General features: G+C 47.9%; 4 protein-coding genes across 12 annotated transcripts; 2 read left to right on the forward strand and 2 right to left on the reverse strand.

The window, feature by feature from the left end:
* The first annotated feature begins 8,143 nt into the window (after positions 1–8,143).
* Positions 8,144–9,860, forward strand: FOIG_01043 (uncharacterized protein). The gene is made up of 2 exons (XM_031197620.1): positions 8,144–9,073; positions 9,125–9,860. Exons 1-2 carry the CDS (start codon positions 8,408–8,410, stop codon positions 9,398–9,400), a joined length of 942 nt encoding a protein of 313 aa, XP_031073387.1. The 5' UTR covers positions 8,144–8,407; the 3' UTR covers positions 9,401–9,860.
* On the reverse strand, positions 9,297–10,604 carry FOIG_01044 (uncharacterized protein). 2 transcript variants are annotated; one of them, XM_031197622.1, is made up of 2 exons: positions 9,857–10,604; positions 9,297–9,803 (listed from the first exon to the last, which is right to left on the reverse strand). In XM_031197622.1, the coding sequence occupies exons 1-2, from the start codon at positions 10,382–10,384 to the stop codon at positions 9,657–9,659; spliced, it is 675 nt and encodes a 224-aa protein (XP_031073389.1). In that variant the 5' UTR covers positions 10,385–10,604; the 3' UTR covers positions 9,297–9,656. The 2 variants fall into 2 exon arrangements, with proteins under 2 accessions (XP_031073389.1, XP_031073388.1); XM_031197621.1 differs by having other exon boundaries at positions 9,429–9,789; positions 9,857–10,583.
* Positions 10,605–11,177: 573 nt separating this feature from the next.
* Positions 11,178–15,749, forward strand: FOIG_01045 (UTP-glucose-1-phosphate uridylyltransferase). Of its 8 annotated transcripts, none has more exons than XM_031197625.1 (5): positions 11,178–12,237; positions 12,301–13,231; positions 13,425–13,720; positions 13,781–13,857; positions 13,918–15,749. In XM_031197625.1, exons 3-5 carry the CDS (start codon positions 13,616–13,618, stop codon positions 15,206–15,208), a joined length of 1,473 nt encoding a protein of 490 aa, XP_031073392.1. In that variant the 5' UTR covers positions 11,178–12,237; positions 12,301–13,231; positions 13,425–13,615; the 3' UTR covers positions 15,209–15,749. The 8 variants fall into 8 exon arrangements, with proteins under 8 accessions (XP_031073392.1, XP_031073390.1, XP_031073394.1 ...); XM_031197623.1 differs by having other exon boundaries at positions 13,625–13,720; XM_031197627.1 differs by having other exon boundaries at positions 13,425–13,857.
* On the reverse strand, positions 15,618–17,261 carry FOIG_01046 (uncharacterized protein). Its single transcript, XM_031197631.1, has one exon. It carries the CDS (start codon positions 17,090–17,092, stop codon positions 16,751–16,753), a length of 342 nt encoding a protein of 113 aa, XP_031073398.1. The 5' UTR covers positions 17,093–17,261; the 3' UTR covers positions 15,618–16,750.
* Positions 17,262–17,913: the final 652 nt, after the last annotated feature.

Here is a 17,913-nt window from a genome sequence, read left to right on the forward strand (position 1 = left end):
GGGTTTTGAGCGATGAGTGATCCGACTAAATGAGAACGGCGCAGTGGCAGTTTAATCTTAACAGTAGACTGGTGCACATACCTGACTACATACGTATGTGTCAGGTTGGCCGTTGTTAGGTCTGGTCCGTGTGCTTAGCTCGCCGAGATCGACAGCAGTCAGTTATCAACAGTCGTATCCAGGACCCAGGTCCTACAGTACCAGTAGGATCTCTCGGGTTGTTGGGTGCCATTGGTAGTTTCTCAACCAAACAACATGTTTGACTCGAAGTAGCCGTATGCATGCGAAATGGCGAGTCTTCCGAGCAGGCCAACCGCCAATGTTTTATGCTCCCATCTCTCATAAGTGGTATGTTGGGCCAACTGCCAACGCTCAACCTTGATTGGCTGGTCAAGAACGGCGTCAGAGTGTAGACAAGTACAGTAATCGGAAACGCTGGCAGCCTATTATGCTGACAAGAAAATACAAAAAGGAAAGGCTTTGCCAAGAGTCGTTGCACATCATAGCAAGAAGCAAAGAAAATAACGGCTTGCGGAGAACGTTTGGCACTTGTATTGCAGGCTTATTACGGGTGCAGCCGGTCGACGTCGAGGGCTCCGGCGATCTTTCTTTGTTGTGTGAATTCGAGTCAGTACGTGGCCCAAGTGATCAAATACTAACCTCTATGCTTTTAGAGATACGCAGGACGAACTCCAGCAAACTGATCCGTGGATAGAGCCAAATTACGTAGGTCCCATAGCCACTCTATTAGCAGCTCACCACCGCAGACCGTTGTTTACTAGAGACAATTCTCAGGGCATCTCATCAACCGTGCTTGATTTGAAACTTTAGCCAATGCACAGATGAATCGCTCCGCTGGACAGTGGAGCTGATCTGAGCTGAATTGAACTCAGTGCAACAGTCCCCAAGTCCTTGGAATACAAGACGTGGTAACCAATCAGTGCAATGCCGACATCTCTGATGTACGTCCAAAGAGTGGATGTGACATTGTCATCCAACAAATGATAGTGGTCGACAGGAAAGGCTGTTGATGCATTATGTTGTCCTGAATGAATCAAATTGAGTATTTGACTTTCCAAGTGATGGAAGAAGGGAGCTACGCAGGGATTGGGATTTGACGGACAGGCATCGATCTGTGGGACTGCTCTTTCCCCCGGACATACGGTTCACCCACAAATTGTTTCCTTCCACGGGGGCCACAAGGCAGACCCAGTGGAGTCTCGGGCTGCCGTTGAAGACGACCTTAACTACAGAACATAACACTTACAAAGTCATTATCACCGTTTTTAATCTTAGTAACTTCATACTAAGAGTCTTGTCTGGGATCCAGTGTCTTTTCTAGTACCAATTGTTCGCTGTTCCCTACACACTCACCCGACGCTGATGTGTCTATCCCAGTCGTTACAATCAAAAGTCCAGTCTGCGTCCATCGATATTATCATGAGGGGCATGCCTGGGCTGAGCAGGTTAAGAGCTAACATTCGCGTAAATGCTCCAATACGCATCGACGTCTTTTCACGGCTCGTCATTCGACATGTTATGGTGCGCCACCAGCAGAGGATCAAAAGCCTGCGCGGCAGGCTTAGCCACTAAAAGTCTCTCTGGATGCTTCAATCACTAGCATCGCCATCTTGGCACTTGAGAACATCTGTCTGGTAACTTTGACTGGCTTCTCGGCCCTTCTGACACCCTTGTCGACCCCTGGTCAGTCACTGTCGCTCCGCTGAGCGGCTCCCCTGTCACTCCCGCCATGCAACACCCATGCTGATTGATCCTCTTCTTGCTGGCCGGCTTTTGGTTCTGGTTGGCTTGGTGGTCTTTGCCACTCAGGAACCTCGTCACTTTGTCTTGTCTTTCAACATGGCAACTCAGCGTCTGATTCGCATCTTGAATTTTTCGCTCACCAACGAGCCCACTATCATCAAATATGCTGGGTCCAATCGCTGTTGGAAGATGACGTTCTCAGCCATAATGTATTCAATCCTTACGGCGAAGCATGACATTTTTCGCAAATCAACTAGCATATGCGTATTTATTATCTATTATTTGTTATAGGCATGGACTCAACGATATAGATCTCAGAACACTCCTTTCACTTCAACCGCCTGAAGTTTTACCACCTCTCGGATAAAAATATTTCACCCGGAAATCTCAAGGAGATGTTTTTTGTGACATATCCGTTCGAGCGCCATTTCCTTTGGTCGACTCTAAATGCAAGCAACCTCTTGTGGTGAGCTGACGTCGTCTATCACACACATCACACCGAACCATGCTTTTCTACATCACAAACAATGTCTGAAATGTTGATCTAACGCATCTCCGCATAGACAACCGTCAGCGTCATTGTTGGAGATTTGTGGAAGATGCCACTCTCTGGACAAAGACAAATAAGGGTTCCACTGTCTGATCAACACAACGACTGTATCTATCTGGTGGTGCCGTGCCTTGCTGGTACATTGGATGCAGGTACGGATAATAACTATCGACGTATCCCATGCTCAGGGCATATCAGCCACTTCCGCTGAAGTCTGCAGGACCTGCAAAGCTGATGGTGTGGCATCTTTCCTTTTACAGCCACTCTTCGGTCCGTTGGTGCGATGTCTTCAATGTTGACAATGACGCCATGTGAAAGCTTGCAGCCACCGATCTAGGAGCCTAACAGGCCGACGGCATCCTCAACCCGCTCTCCTAGATGAGATATTACGGAGGGATTCATAAATGGTTGAGGAGAATCGCATGCTTGAACATGTCGTAATGGGCCTCCACTTGTTGCAAAGTCAACAGCATGTAAGAAAAACACACACTGTCAGCAATTGACTTGTATTTCTTTCAAATGTGGAACTGGCTTTCCATGTTGATGGCTATCTTCCCCGCAATCTCCGCCCCAGACAACTCAATCTTCCTCTTGCCCATTTACCTCGTTAGCTCGTGTCCGTGGAGAAGGGATACCTAACTATGTAGCATGTGAGCCCTAAGGATCCCGACTATCTGCACTGCAGCGAAACCACATCTGAATGGGAAGTTCTTTTGGATACGATAGTCACTAAGCTATCAAAGGAACGGCTTGCATTGAGATATCCCTGGAAAAAGGGGGAGGTTCTTCGAGACTTGAATTGGGCCCGGCTCAGATTCCTATTGCAGATATATGGCGCAATTTTCACTCACTTCCCATTAATTGTCAAATTTCCAGGATAAAATCGCTCGGAATTATTTAAAATCTGACAGTTCTTGCAAGGGTCGAAGTAAATAGCCGTCTGCCTACTCCGTCACAAGGCTAAGTCTACCCTTGGCATCTGTCAAAGACGTGGCGCTCCGGATATATCTCTTTGGTAATGCTATGGACTGGGGCGTCTTATTACAATCAGTGATCTGATTCATTGTCTAGTGAAGAGTTTGTCGACTTTGATGTGCCTCACGCCTGCATCTATGCAAAGCTTCCACTCCGAACCTTGTATGTATTCCTCCCGTCTGTACAATTTGTGGGTGCAGTGTCGAATTCGGTATGTTATTCAAGGATCTGACCATTACGAGGCTCGCGGGAATCTTCCCCGGTCTAACAATACATAATTATATGCATGACACCGACTTCGGCAACTGGCAAACGTAATAGTCGAACCAAAATACGTATAGGTCTCAAGGCTTGGTCAGATATAAGTAACATACATTCAGTCGGAGGTGCATTCCCTGTCAAACGAAGCTCTCTTGGCAGCTATGTTGGTGTATTATCTCCGGTTTAATACCAGCATAAGCAATATGCTGCATTCGACGCCATCCACTGTAGCAACACCGTTTCGATTTGAAACCGTCATATTGCTTAAAGTTGTTGCCAAATGTCGGATGTAGTAACACAGTCATCTTTTGTGAATTGCGGCACAGCAACTGAACTTCCCCCGTGAAGGAGGGCAAGACATTCAGATCTGCAGCAACTCAAGCTAACATAGATCGGGATGCTCAAGATTTGAGACGGTGCATGTCCACGTCTGCGAGCTGCCGTCAGCTTGAAATGCAATCTCCGAAACAGGCCTCTTTAGAGTGTTTATTATCAAGTCCTCCGCGTTCTAGTAGCTTTAGAACAACTAGAAAAAGTCAAAAACGTTGTGTGGAACCCGGCATTTAATGCTTCCGACCATGAGAAGAAAAGGGCAGTTAGTGGTTTTTATCAAAAGCTGAAACGACGGGTAAGAGTTGAAACCGAGACTGACAACGAAGCCTATGACACGGTCGTCAAACCCACCCCAAAGTTGACTTTCCTTCTTGGCTATGTTAGTCGATGATCCGAGCCCTGCATCCGGTTGCAGTGGATATGAGAAGCCCCTTGTGTCTGTGCAGGAGGCTAACTCCATCTGGCCGTAACTCCGAAGGATCATTAACATCAACCGTCTAGGATTCTTCTTCTAGTCTTGCACAGACATCGAACAAGAAACTCCTCAATTTCTGATGTTCCGATCATGTCGTCGAAGAGCTATTCTGCCCTATTGAATGAGCCAAGCTCAGACTTTGTACTAGTCCAATGCATATGAGTTTTGGGGACAACGATACCGAATGTCACATCATGCCTTTGACCCTCGTCGATGAACCCGGGTAGTACTGGAAATCCTCGGATATCATTACAAAGGGCTGTACCGAAGCTATTCGGCCAATATTTGCAGTCTAGGATTAGGATGTCGGGCCACATAACCGCAGCAATATGATCTTCACTATGGATCCGTTGTGGTTGCTTTGCTCGAATGTGACCCAGGAACCAGAGACTGGGAGGGTGACCATGTGCCAGAATACCAGTCGGAAGTTTGAGAATCATGTCACAACCTTCTAGCCACGCATTCTAGACGTTCGACATTGGTCCGGATTGCTGATGCCTGTCAGGTTGTGAACCTAATTTTGGGTATTGATGTTCCTTCTCTTCAGCACGTCTAGACGGTAAGGGCCATGGCTGAGATGGCAGTCGCCTAACTGTTGCGTTTCATGATTTTTCCATAGGGTTGTTAGTGCAACCTCATTGCTCCGCCATAGGGCCGTCTATGTTTCAATCGCCTACGTTAGCGACTCCAGGCTGGGTAACCGAGAGCGATCCGCACACAGCGGACGATATCCAGATGCGTGGGTATTGCACGGGTTCAACACGATAATATCGTGGGTTAAGACCAGAGACCCTGATGATCAGTCACAAAACCCTTCAGTCAGCCTTTACGGGAAGGTCTTGCCAAAAGGAAACAAGAGCCCGATGTGAGCCCGATGTTCTGGAACCGAACAAACAATTCTTAAAACCCCATTGAAATGCAACTTAAGCACTCGTTAAGGAGCCTGCAGGAAGTGGGAAAACCACATGAGCTTCCTCTTACGACCACTTGGACCGAGCGTGAGACGAATCCTTGTGGACAGAAGAGGAACAATGCTCGCTCAATCCAGGTCCAAGCACTGCAGAAGACGTCTGAGACCCCTGTCCCTGGCTCTGGGACCAAGCGGCGGAAACACGATCACTCGAACCACTGTGATGGGTGACAGGATTATGGCTTTGAGGTACAGCTATAACGTCCGTCACCCAAAGACTGGCCACCCCCACAGACCGGCCACCCCGACCAAAACACCAAGAACCGGATATCATGATCAATTAACTAATTATCTCAACACCACATTTTTTATATTAAATAAAAATTTAGTCAGTGAATATTTAGATGAAACTGAGTACAAAGGTCCTCAAGTTTTAATTTCTTAACCCTATTTGCCGTTCTTTCTGGCTGCAAAGTCCTCCACATCTGTTCACGAGCCTTCTTGATCGCTGGAATCTTTGCGAACTCAGCATTTGGGTTATAGATAACTTTTTTACGCCTTTTTGGTCGATTTTCTTCATTTTCCCGCTGTAGAACACTTATTTGTCTATTTTGCTGCTCAATATTGAAGTTATGACGGTCCAATTGACTGCCAATCTTCCTGAACAGCAGCCTGATAGTCGGATCTTGAGTTGCAGAAGCTGGGACTAGGTCTAGAGCTCGCCGAAGCTGTACAGACGACTGGGGAGTCTTCAGGAGACTGGAATGCTGCTCTTTAGCCGGCAAATTCGCTGTGACAGCGGGAGAAGGTGTCTCTGTGACCATCGGGTTCATCAGGACCTTCGCCAGATTGACAGGCCACAGTCCAGTGGCTTTGAAGCCGGCAATCGCGTTGGACTTCGTGATAGCTTCTCTCCGAGCCTTGTCGTAAGTGTATAGAAATGTAATCTTGCCGACGTGACTGTCATCAGCGACAGAAACAAGATCTAAAAGAAGTCGACGATATGCCCTCTTTAGGGGACCAAAAACAGCAACATCTAGTGGCTGAAGGACATGGGAAGCGTGAGCAGGAAGAAATAACAGATATATATTGTTATCATAGCATTCCCAAAGGAACTCTTCTGTAACATGACTTCCGTGGCCGTCAAGAATAAGAAGACGGGGTTCTTTTGGATTCTCGGGCTGCGTCGATGGAATAAAGACTTTTCTCAACCAAACCAATGCCAATTTATTACTCGTCCAGCCCTTATCACTACAGGCGAATTCCCAGTCATCTAGGAAGTCTAAATCCTCAGGGAAATGTTGTTGTTGGACTGTTTTCCCCTTGAAAATGACTGTAGGTCTCAGGACTTTCCCGGTTGCTGAGATACACTCGAGAATTGTAATCCAGGCACGAGAACCAGGCTGACGAATAAGTACTGACTTCTTCGACTGATGACCAAGGAATAGACCGTTCATTCCTATTCCTTCCATCATTCCAACTTCGTCGACGTTGTATCTGTTCCCCTGCTTGACTAGGCGTATCGCCGGCATCATCAGGAGCATAAAGAATGCCTTTATCAGTTCAGAAGAAGCTCCCTGATATCGATCAGAGTCAATTTTCTTGCCTTTTAAAGTCCTGATATCAGGATTTCGTCCTAAAAAGCCCTGTAACCAGTTCTTTCCGACGCCTTCTGGGAAGCCGTTGCGGACGGCAATCTTGCTGGCGAACTCTCTGACTTGCTGATGTGATACAGGGCATCCTAAATCAGCCTGAATAATAATCCAGTCTCGCAGATGCTTTTCCTGAATATCAGAGAGCTTTTGGCGAGGTTTTTGGGCTTCTCTTGGTGTTGTACTTCCTTTGATCCGACCTTGGAGCGTTGAACGGTTGATGCCATTAGCTTCGGCTGCTTTATTCACTGACATACCCTCTGCAACCATCTGGAGAGCGGCGCTCATATCTTTTTCAGTAAAAGAAGGCATTCTGAATTGATTGGCGTTAGTTTGAAATTAATTGGAATTAAATTGGTAGAGTTGTGACTGTTTAAAGTATATATAAATTGGGTGGCTGGGTTAAAAGTGAGGTGGCCGGTCTGTGGGGGTGGCCAGTCTTTGGGTGACGGACGTTACGGGAAGGATCACGGCTGATTGTGATATGGTATGGAGGTAATATATCGGCGACAAAACCTTAAAGCATTATAATATATAGTGTTAAAGTTCCATCTTGAATATATGTATCCGCATATCTGCGGACTGTTGAGTCTCGGCGCGCTTATGTTGAGCTGTTGTCTCTTTGGTTTCTGAGCTTAGACAGCGTTATCATCTTCATGGTGGTTCATGAGACCACTTCGAAGAAAAGCACATACAGCTCAGACACGGATCAGATTAGAGCCGAGTAACATATAACAAGACGCGTCAGCGTCTGATAGAGCCGGATGTTTTGTTATTCCTAAGTTGATACAAGATTGCAATACCTTTTCCATAAAATGACGAAGAAAATAGGGTATCTATATCTCATTCGAAACTCAGTCATGGAAGAACACGTGACTGTAGGTGTTTGACGAGAGTTGAGAGAGAAGTTATGAGTTTCGCCGTTATGCTTCTTCTTTGATGAAGTTTAGGTATATCGAGATTTAAATGCAATTATTTAGTTATTCAAATGATACATGACCCTCAATCAATAGCTCGTGTCACCAGAATACGAAAAATATCTGATGCTGACTCAGTATCAGAAGTCACTCACGCACGGAAATGGTTTATGGACTCAGCAGATAGTGATAGTAGGAAGGGTGTATTAAATAACAATTCAAAAGTGCCGCATATACAGATTTGTAACAAATCTCATAGGAGCAGCTTCTTGTGTTGCCAATTCTCGGGCTGGGATGAACACTGTTTTTTTCGTTTTATTTTTTTTTTGGCTGTTGATCTGCCCCGCCGGTGTTGTTTGTCATTCTAGCTTCACAGAGTCACACAAGTGACATAACTCGTGACCAACAACAGTGTACATCAATCAAGCTCTAGAACCATCGTCAAATCATCGTGCCGTTGTACTACGCTAGCTACAGCTACTATACATGGTATAGTCTCGTATTGGATTCAAAATAGCGAATTGCCTCAACCGGATTGAGTCACGCAAATCATATCACTCAACGTCAGCGATGGGCAAAGAGACTCCCCTTGTGTCATCTCGACGTCTCTCCAACGCCGAAGGCGATCCTGTCGCTGTTGTCCGCGTTCGAAATCTCCAAACGACTATCCAAGGACCCAAAGATGCCTGGGGTCGAGGTTCTAAGCAGCAGCCTCTTCTGATATCCGCCGAGGTGTCACTGACGCATGCGTTCCCCTCATCGTCGTCAGACGACAAGGTCGCTTCCGATACCGTTCACTATGGGCTCCTTAGCAAATCTATCCTCAGCACACTGGAGAAGTTGCCCAGGTCAGCTTTGTCGTTGAGCGATGTGCTCAACAGGCTCTGGGTTGACCTTACTGGTTTCCAGTACACTGGCGTGAAGGAGCCTTCCGCACAAAACAGAAAGGCTTTCCTCGATATGAGCCTTATCCGAAGGCTTTCAGTCTCGCTCGTTCTGCCCAAGGCCTCGTTGATGGGAAGTGCAATCCGACTCTCGGGATCGTGTCTCTTCGCCGACTCAGCCATCACCGCGCGAAGTCTGGAGCTGGGTCTGGAAGGGATCAGAGTGCCAACACTCATCGGTGTCAACAGCAATGAGCGAAACGCTAAGCAAGTCGTCATCACAAACATCCGCATCGATGAATACCAAACCGCACACGATGACTATGCTGTAATTGAGAGTACCATTGTTGATGTAAGTAGACTATGAAAGGCTTAGTGGACAAATATGCTAATCATCACAAAGGCCATGTCAGAATCGTCATTTGAAACTCTGGAGGCTTTGGCAGCAAGTCTGGCTTTCCATATTGCCCGGGAACTCAGGACCAAGCGTGACGATTTCTACGGACAAATCATTCGCATTGGACTCGAGAAGCCAACAGCCGTGCCTCTGGCCGAGGCTGCCTGTGTTGAGCTCACGGTCAGAACCGAAGATGTCAAGATCGAGGTCTCTAAGACGAAAGATGTTAGGTTTGATGATACTAGAAACCAGATTGCGCACTCGAATGACAGGAAGTCGTAGTGCACTTGGGCTTAGGTAGAAGTGTGATACGGGGAGTAAAAAGTCGGTCGCATGTGCCTATATGGCTTCTTGGATGTATTATTCCTTTTTCAACTGCTCAAGTTCGCTTTCGACAGCCTGCATATTCTGTACATGACGCAGTAGGTAGTATTGATCAACGTATATGGCGTTATCAACACCAATGCTTCAGCATATCCAGCTTACTCCAACAAAGACGAACCGCCGTAAGTGATACCTGTTTAGTAACTCTCAACACTCACTTGTGAACCCCCATTCCTGCCCGCGGAACGTCTCCCTTCGTGACCTTCCGTACAAAGTCGGGATCGGGGTTGAAGAGCATGACGTGAAAGTGCTGCACGGTATTGACTGATTGCAAAGAATGCCAGTTCCTAAACCAAAGAACCTATGCACATGAGCCTCACAAATGAATCACCTGTAGTGACAGGAAAGACTCACATTCTCCTCTGGGATATGCGCTCGAAAGGTCTTTGTCACAAAATCATCAATCTCTTTTCTTGCCTTGTCCGTCAAATCTCCCGTGGCGGGATCTTCTACGAGGTCGAACTTTGTCCACACGACAAGGTGCGCTATTCTCGGATCTATTCCGTAAGGAGCATCATTCCATAGGATCTTATAATCGTCCTCGAACTCAAACGGTGCTCCGCGCGGCGTCAGTGGAGTACTCCATCCAAGACGATGTTCATGAATGAAGTTGGCGATACTGCCGTACTTCTGTTTCAGATAGAACGTAAAGGCTTTGTAGCGTCTAAGCTCTGAGGGAACACGCTTGAACTTCTCTAAGCGGTTTGTTTGGATGATGTCGTGGACTTCGGCCCAAGAGAAGATGTGGTACTCTTGGTCTGGGGTGGAGAGAATGCCTTGATCTTTCTTGTGGAGGCCTTGGAGAAAGTCAGGACACTCTTCGGTTCTCTGGTCCTTGGGAATGTTCATGTTCCAGAAAGGAACAGTTTCTGTGCTCCCCATGGTTTCTAATGTTGAGTGAGATGAAGTTACGGTGAGACGGACTCTTCGTATTATTGGTGATTATGTGAAGAAATCGAGATGCAATTAGACCGGATGTTGCCCGTGAAGGAACCAGTTTCAGTGTTACTTAAAGTTGATTGTCTCTTTGCCAAATATCTGGTCATGGGACGCGTTCTTGTGAGGTAGAAGTTCCATGGAGGGTTGGATTGATATGGCTGCGTCTCCACAGAGGGACGCGCCACAGATAGAAGGGTGACAATGCAGAGAAGCACGCAAAACATGTCCAGTTACAATATGTCTAGTCTATTGGTTACCCAGATTGTTTAATTCATACAAACTATGAGTCAGGCATCGTGATCGGGCCATTTATGATAAACAAGTGTTGTTTTTTTGTGGTAGATCCAGGCCAAGTTTCTCAATTGTTACTTCAGAGGACGTGTCCCAACGGGCCACTCTCAGGACAACTCCACTATAACGGCAGCTGAAGGGGGGAGTTAGAGGTCCGGTGAGCCACTGTGATGCATATGATTGTCGTCTAGCTTCCGTGATTGTGGAGGAGCTGTCAAGAAGCTCAGAGAAACAAGTGACGTTGAACTGATACCTACAGTACTCACTACCTATGTATCTGTGCCAGGAAAAATGGTGGTGAATCTAGGGTAGCAAAATGAAAATAACTGGGTAGGTTCTCACCCAGCCTCTTATCCAATGCCAAGGCCACGTGGAGAGATATAAGCCCGATGTAATACGGCAGGTCGAAGCTTGCATTTGACAGGAGTCTCTAAGTCAGCTATCTTTTGGTCTCCATTCACCCATTGGCCACGGAACGGAACGGAACGGGAGAGGCGTATGTGAGCTGGGCCCCAAGTGTTCCAAACACTCTTGGAAATGTCAATGGTTACCTATGCCTACGATATTACTCCCGGTCTTCTGATACGTAACAATCACAACGCTTACACTCTCCTCAACCTTGTAAGCAAGAATATGCATCTTACAGGGAGATCGACCGATGTAAAGATAGCGTCAAGACTAGCCATGATCAACCTCGTTGCATCCACTTCTGCTCATTTCGACTGGGCCCAAGCCTGCGAGGATCCAATAATACAGCCAATTACAGAGCCGAGATACTTGCTGTGTCTGGGCGCGAGCTTTGGGAGCTTTGGCCCGTTCCTCGTCTTCAACTCTGGTTCACCAGTAAAAGGAGCTTTGGGGCATAAGCAATATCACCTTGTTGAACCAAGGCAAATGGATGGTCCGAAAGAAGTAGAAATTCACTCAGAGTAAGGTGTAATGAGCGGTTTGTTTGCACTCGGGAGGCAAAACAGTAGCATATTAATGAGGGATATCATGATGGTGGCGGCACACCAAGAAAATCCAACCATGATACCACCCAATCTCAATCAAGGTTGCCTGCTTCCCTTATTCTTATTCTCGGCTACTCTGTCTCGTCTGTGCATTGTGCATACCTACGTACTCAACCTGACTGCAACATTATATCTGCAAAGGACCGATCTCGAACATCCAGTCCTCAGGGAGCAAGAAAACTTGAGACATAAGAGGAGGATGTTAAAATAAACTCAGTAAAGAGCCCCCCAAGTTTAGGCTAGAGTTATCTGAATATTTTCATCATCTAGGATAGAGGTCCTACGTTTTCTTGCCTCCCCTAGCCAGTCTCACCAACTTCCCACCTCGAGTGCTAATAATATCAGCGGTAAATGGATACCTCGAGAAGAAATGGGAAACAATATACCGGGGATCCTGGCTGGTTGGCCCGCCGCAAGCCTACAAGGTGAGAGATCGCTGGTGCAAGTGGTGAAGTGGTGGGGTTTAATCCCAGTGGTATGGGTATCGTGAAGGTGAGCAGAAATGAACAATTACGACAACTCGATGATACGAGATGTGATAATAAACAACAATAGGGGAGACGAAGGCACTATTGAGCCTCATCTCATCTCCTCCCCGCAAGCCATCATAACTGGTTGGTAAGGATGAACAGGGACGGGTACCAGAGCATGGGAACAAGCCTCCATTCCCCAACGGCCAGGGAAAAAAACAAAACACATGGGAGCTGAGATGACCTAGACCAGGTAGGTGCAGTATCTCCAGTATCACCGAGTTAGTAGACGGTCTGCTCGACCATTGCGAGCTGGGTTGTCACCGCAAGTCTACGAATCTCGCCTCCTATGTTACCCAACCTTTACTAAATCTGCACCAACAAAAAGAGAGGCAATTGCTGGAAAAGGACAAGAAGCAGAATCAGTTGAGAGTGCAAGACAGGGAAAGAAAAAAAAAATCCATCAAAATCGACTCGACGTCACTGTTACAACTTGTCACCCAATAGATCGCAGAAAAAGTGTCAATAGTTCTAAACTACTGTCGTTGTTCGGCTTCTTTTGTCCGCCTAGGAAAAAGCTCCCTCGCCACCCCCACCAAGTTTACAAGCAACAGCTGCAAGCCCGGCATCACCGCCCCGCATCTAACTCTGGCGCTGGTGCTGGCCTCCCCTTTCCCTCTCGCTCCCGTTCGTTTATTAGCTGCTTGACCTGCTTGACCTGGTTACCTTAATTCATTCCTCTCCTCTCGCTGACTCTCTCTCTCTCTCTCTCTCTCTCTCCGGTAACAACTTCTTGATCCTTCTCCTCTTTCTTCATCCCCCCAAAGGCTATCTGCTACTCCCGTTGGCTTCCATCGTGTTACTCTAATTCCACCTTATTAATATTCTCCACGACTCGACCGACTCCCTTCACAATGGCCAGTGCTATCAAGAGTGCGCTGCCTACCCACCTCAAGCCCAACAGCGGCGATGAGCAGGGCAATGAGCGTCGTCATGGCAAGACGCGCAGTCACATGGTGAGTTGATGTGAATCAAGATACTGCTTCACCTCCCCATCGTCACATGCCACATTATACAAAACAGATGCGATTGCCTACCTTTGGTCGCTCACGGCGAAGCTTCACTGTATCAAAAGCTTAATCGTGACGCTCATTGCACCCTCAATTACAATCATATGGATGTCCAGGCACTTGACATGGCTGCAAACAGGCTCGCGTTTCCACATCTGTCAGATGGACTTGGTTACGGGCCGCGCATTCACTCGAAGCTTGATGGCTTTAAAGTGCCTCGATGAGGGTGCGAAGCTTCGTCTTCGTCTTCCTCTCCCCACCACTAACTGAACGACGGACCTTAACAAACATCCCGTATCATATTTTCATCATAAACCATACTAACCCAGTATGCTCCAGGCTTTCGAGAACACCTCCACCAACGTCGCTGCTGCTCAGATGCGAAATGCTCTGACCAACCTCGCCGAGACCGTCAAGGATCCCGAACAGAAGAAGGCAAGTCCTTTAACCCGAAACATGTGATTCCTGAATCAGTCAAGACTAACCAGACGACAGTTGTTCGAGACTGAGATGGACAACTTCTTCGCCCTTTTCCGACGATACCTCAACGACAAGGCCAAGGGCAACGCCGTGTATGCCTCCCTTCCGACCAGATATATGCCATAATACGACAGTTGCTAACTATACTTTAGAGACTGGGATCGCATTGCTCCTCCCGCTCAGGGTCAGGTTGTCGATTACGAGGATCTTGCCAACACCGAGTCTGTCCAGTTCCTCAACAAGCTGGCTGTTCTCAAGCTCAATGGTGGTCTGGGAACCTCAATGGGTTGTGTCGGCCCCAAGTCCGTTATTGAAGTCCGTGACGGCATGTCCTTCCTCGATCTTTCCGTCCGACAGATCGAGTACCTGAACCGTACCTACGACGTTAACGTCCCTTTCATTCTCATGAACTCCTTCAACACAAATGACGACACTGCCGCCATCATCAAGAAGTACGAGGGCCACAACGTCGATATCCTTACCTTCAACCAGTCTCGATACCCCAGAGTATACAAGGACTCTCTCCTCCCCGTCCCCAAGCATAACGACTCTCCCATCAACGAGTGGTACCCCCCTGGCCACGGTGACGTTTTCGAGTCTCTCTACAACTCTGGCATTCTCGACAAGCTTCTCGAGCGAGGCATCGAGATTATCTTTCTTTCCAACGTCGACAACCTGGGCGCCGTGGTCGACCTTCGCATTCTCCAGCACATGATGGAGACAAACGCTGAGTACATCATGGAGCTGACCAACAAGACCAAGGCCGACGTCAAGGGTGGTACAATCATCGACTATGAGGGCTCAGTCCGCCTGCTCGAAATTGCCCAGGTACCCAAGGAGCATGTCAACGAGTTCAAGTCTATCAAGAAGTTCAAGTACTTCAACACCAACAACATCTGGCTCAACCTCAAGGCCATTAAGCGTGTGGTAGAGAACGACGAACTCGAGATGGAGATTATCCCCAACGGCAAAACCATTCCTGGTGACAAGAAGGGCGAGTCCGATATCTCTATCATCCAGCTCGAGACCGCTGTCGGTGCTGCTATCCGTCATTTCAACAACGCTCACGGTGTCAACGTTCCCCGTCGACGATTCTTGCCCGTCAAGACCTGTTCCGATCTGATGCTCGTCAAGTCTGATCTCTACACATTGAAGCACGGCCAGCTTCAAATGAGTGCCGCTCGCTTCGGTGACGCACCCCTGATCAAGCTTGGTGGTGACTTCAAGAAGGTCTCAGACTTCCAGAAGCGAATCCCCTCCATTCCTAAGGTGCTGGAGCTGGATCACCTCACCATCACCGGTGCCGTCAACCTTGGCCGCGGCGTAACGCTCAAGGGCACTGTTATCATTGTCGCGACAGAGGGCAGCACCATCGACATTCCCCCTGGATCGATCCTTGAGAACGTGGTTGTCCAGGGTAGCTTGCGCCTGCTCGAGCATTAAATTGGGAGCTTGTTGGATGTTGTACGGTTCTGTGGCAGACTGTCTTAGGGTTTTAACTTGTCATGGCCTTTCGAGGTGCATCAGATGGATAAGGCATGGGCAGACATGTCATGAGGCTTGAGGATTGGAATGTTTATCCTATGGTATGGAAGAAGAGAAGCAACGTCTCCGAATCGGTAGACATGAGAGCCTGATTCAAGCGTCACATTGAACGCTTGCTGGGAGGATAAGGTACACTTTGAGTATGTACGTACTTGGCAAAACAGCATTAGCTTGATACCTATACATAGGTACAGCACATTTTTAATTGAAAAGGGCAAATGACAATTTCTCGAGAAATGAAGGGTCTCAAGGAAATGTGCCGGACAACGTCGTCGACTCATGTTGGGACACGCCACATCATCTAACTTCTTAGCACTGTCAATTCATCGACAAAGCTAGCCTTTGTATTAGCGGTGTTTCCTTGTAAATGGGGCTGATGGAGCCGATAAGCCCGTAGCCGGCAGGCCTATCCTCATTTCGGACCAGATCTTAACCTTAAATCTTGTAGGTTTGCAATTACGGTTTACCAGCCCCTTTGGCTTGTTCAAGCTTCAGGCGGACCAACGTCGTCGTTCATCGGACGCATGACGACGACGACGTTGAGGATTGTATGCTTCTGTGCTAAGTCTTTGTGAGGCACAGTCGTATTGGAAAAGTCTATCCATTCTCGGGTGGCAGAGTGGCTCACCCGTACTGCCGAACGTGTTGCATGCGGTCTGAGAGCAGGATGATGGTGTCCAAACACCAGTTTGTTTGAAAGTGAGACGCGGGGCGAAGGGTCTGTTTCGACCCAGGAGGCTGGAGGATCATAGCACAAGACCGTTTACCTTTTGCCTGTTTGCTACCTCGATTTGACGCCTATGGCCTATCACAAACGCTGGCAAAGTGAAATCAAAGGACTTAGATCGGCACCCATGACGTTCCACATCAATGAGGCATTTCCTTCGATCTTGAGTACCGAACCAGGGTCGTGGAAAGCTTCAACGCACTTCGCACTAAAAACAGCTACCCAACTCCGTAAGGTTTGAATCCTACCCTGAGTGAGGAGTCATGATCCGAGCCGATGGAACTCTCCAAGGTGAGGACATTTTTAGCACGTTTGGTATGATATTCCCAACCGAATGCCCAGCCGGAAAATCCGGGCCTAGAGGAGTCCGTGAGATTGATATAGGAGATAGGGGATGGTAAAGACATCCCATGATAATATCGTGAGCTTGGCGAGAACAAGCATCCTCGATCAACCAAGGCTATGAGCCTGTGGCTATCCGACTTCTCGAATCAGTCTAGTTCGGAGAGGGTGGCCCCGTCGTTCCATTCCATCGAGCGGCAATGCACGTTTGCATATTGTTTGTGGGGTTGAGGGAGATTGTGTGAAGAAGGGGAGCGCGCTGCTGGTTAATGCGAAGTCCGGACTAGCCTAAGCAAGGCCAAAAGTCGGGGACCCCAGCCTGATTACCTCCTGGGCCATCTGTGATAATGCCTGCAGTTGCAATTCATGGCTCATTGACCAGGAAGTACCTTTGATCCTGGAAGAACTTCTGAGTTATCATGCACTGTTCTCATGTCTTGACAGACTTGACTTCCACCGCAGGGAACTCGGCCGGCGTTTCTGAGGGTCAATAGTACGGGGGAAGGCGAGACAACAAACAGAGAAAAGTCTTGCCTCAGCCTACAAGGCTGCGTGCCCAGACCCTCTGGATCGTCGTGGGAGAGACGCTCCTGGGTCACATTACGGCGATGCTCGGTAAGACTAACGGTTGCAAAACAATAGCCGCTGATGGCCAGCTGTTGAGCCGTGGTGTGGCGGAGGCCATCTACGACTGGTTGAAGTGCAGTATTCATGCACCATTAATGCTGTCGCTCACTCTTGTGCTCCCCAGCCTTTCTCTTGAGCAATGATGAGGGGATGTGTCTGTATCGATCCCGATGAGCTTAGCATGAAGCTTTTGCGACCGTCCATCGAGTTCAAGCCACAAAAGCAACGTCAACAATAAACATGTCCGCCTAGAAACCGCTGCCATGATCGACGAACCATATCGGTTTGTATTACCATTGCAGAAGGCTGGGGAGACGCTATCCCCAGCCCACCTACAGCGTTGGATCGGCTTGGTGGAAAGAATGCATGGTACGTACGCTATTGCGTATTTTGTTGACTTACGTAGTCATCAATGTTAGGAAGCCCGCCAAGGTTTGGGGAATGTATCCCATGGCGTTCTCTTACCTTCCTGTGTGTAAGTCATGCCATCACATTCAACGCTGGTATTCCCTTACAGGAATATGCCAACGCTTGGTGATCCATTAGTGACGTGTAGTTGAGCAAGTGAATAATTTGCATGATGGCGTCTGTTTGTTGTCTCTGCTGCCCAACATTCAGCTGTAGCAACGCAGCCACGGCGGGCGCCATCAACGGGTAATGATTCACACTAATTTACAGCTACCTAGACACACACACACATTAGCGAATGTAATAACACTTGATGAGACGCTATAGGCGCTGAGATGGCGACTTCTAATTGTAGTCTACTATCGCGGAGAATTTGATTCGAAGGTTGGTCAATGCCGAGAACGCCGCTTGATCAATATTTCCAAGAAACTTGCAAGAGTCATGGCAAAACTCTCAAGTGCTTGCAGGGAAGGTTTTCAATTGAAGCTCGTCATTGGGA

Source organism: Fusarium odoratissimum, assembly GCF_000260195.1.
Source record: "Fusarium odoratissimum NRRL 54006 unplaced genomic scaffold supercont1.1, whole genome shotgun sequence".
NCBI classification, from domain to species: domain Eukaryota; kingdom Fungi; phylum Ascomycota; class Sordariomycetes; order Hypocreales; family Nectriaceae; genus Fusarium; species Fusarium odoratissimum.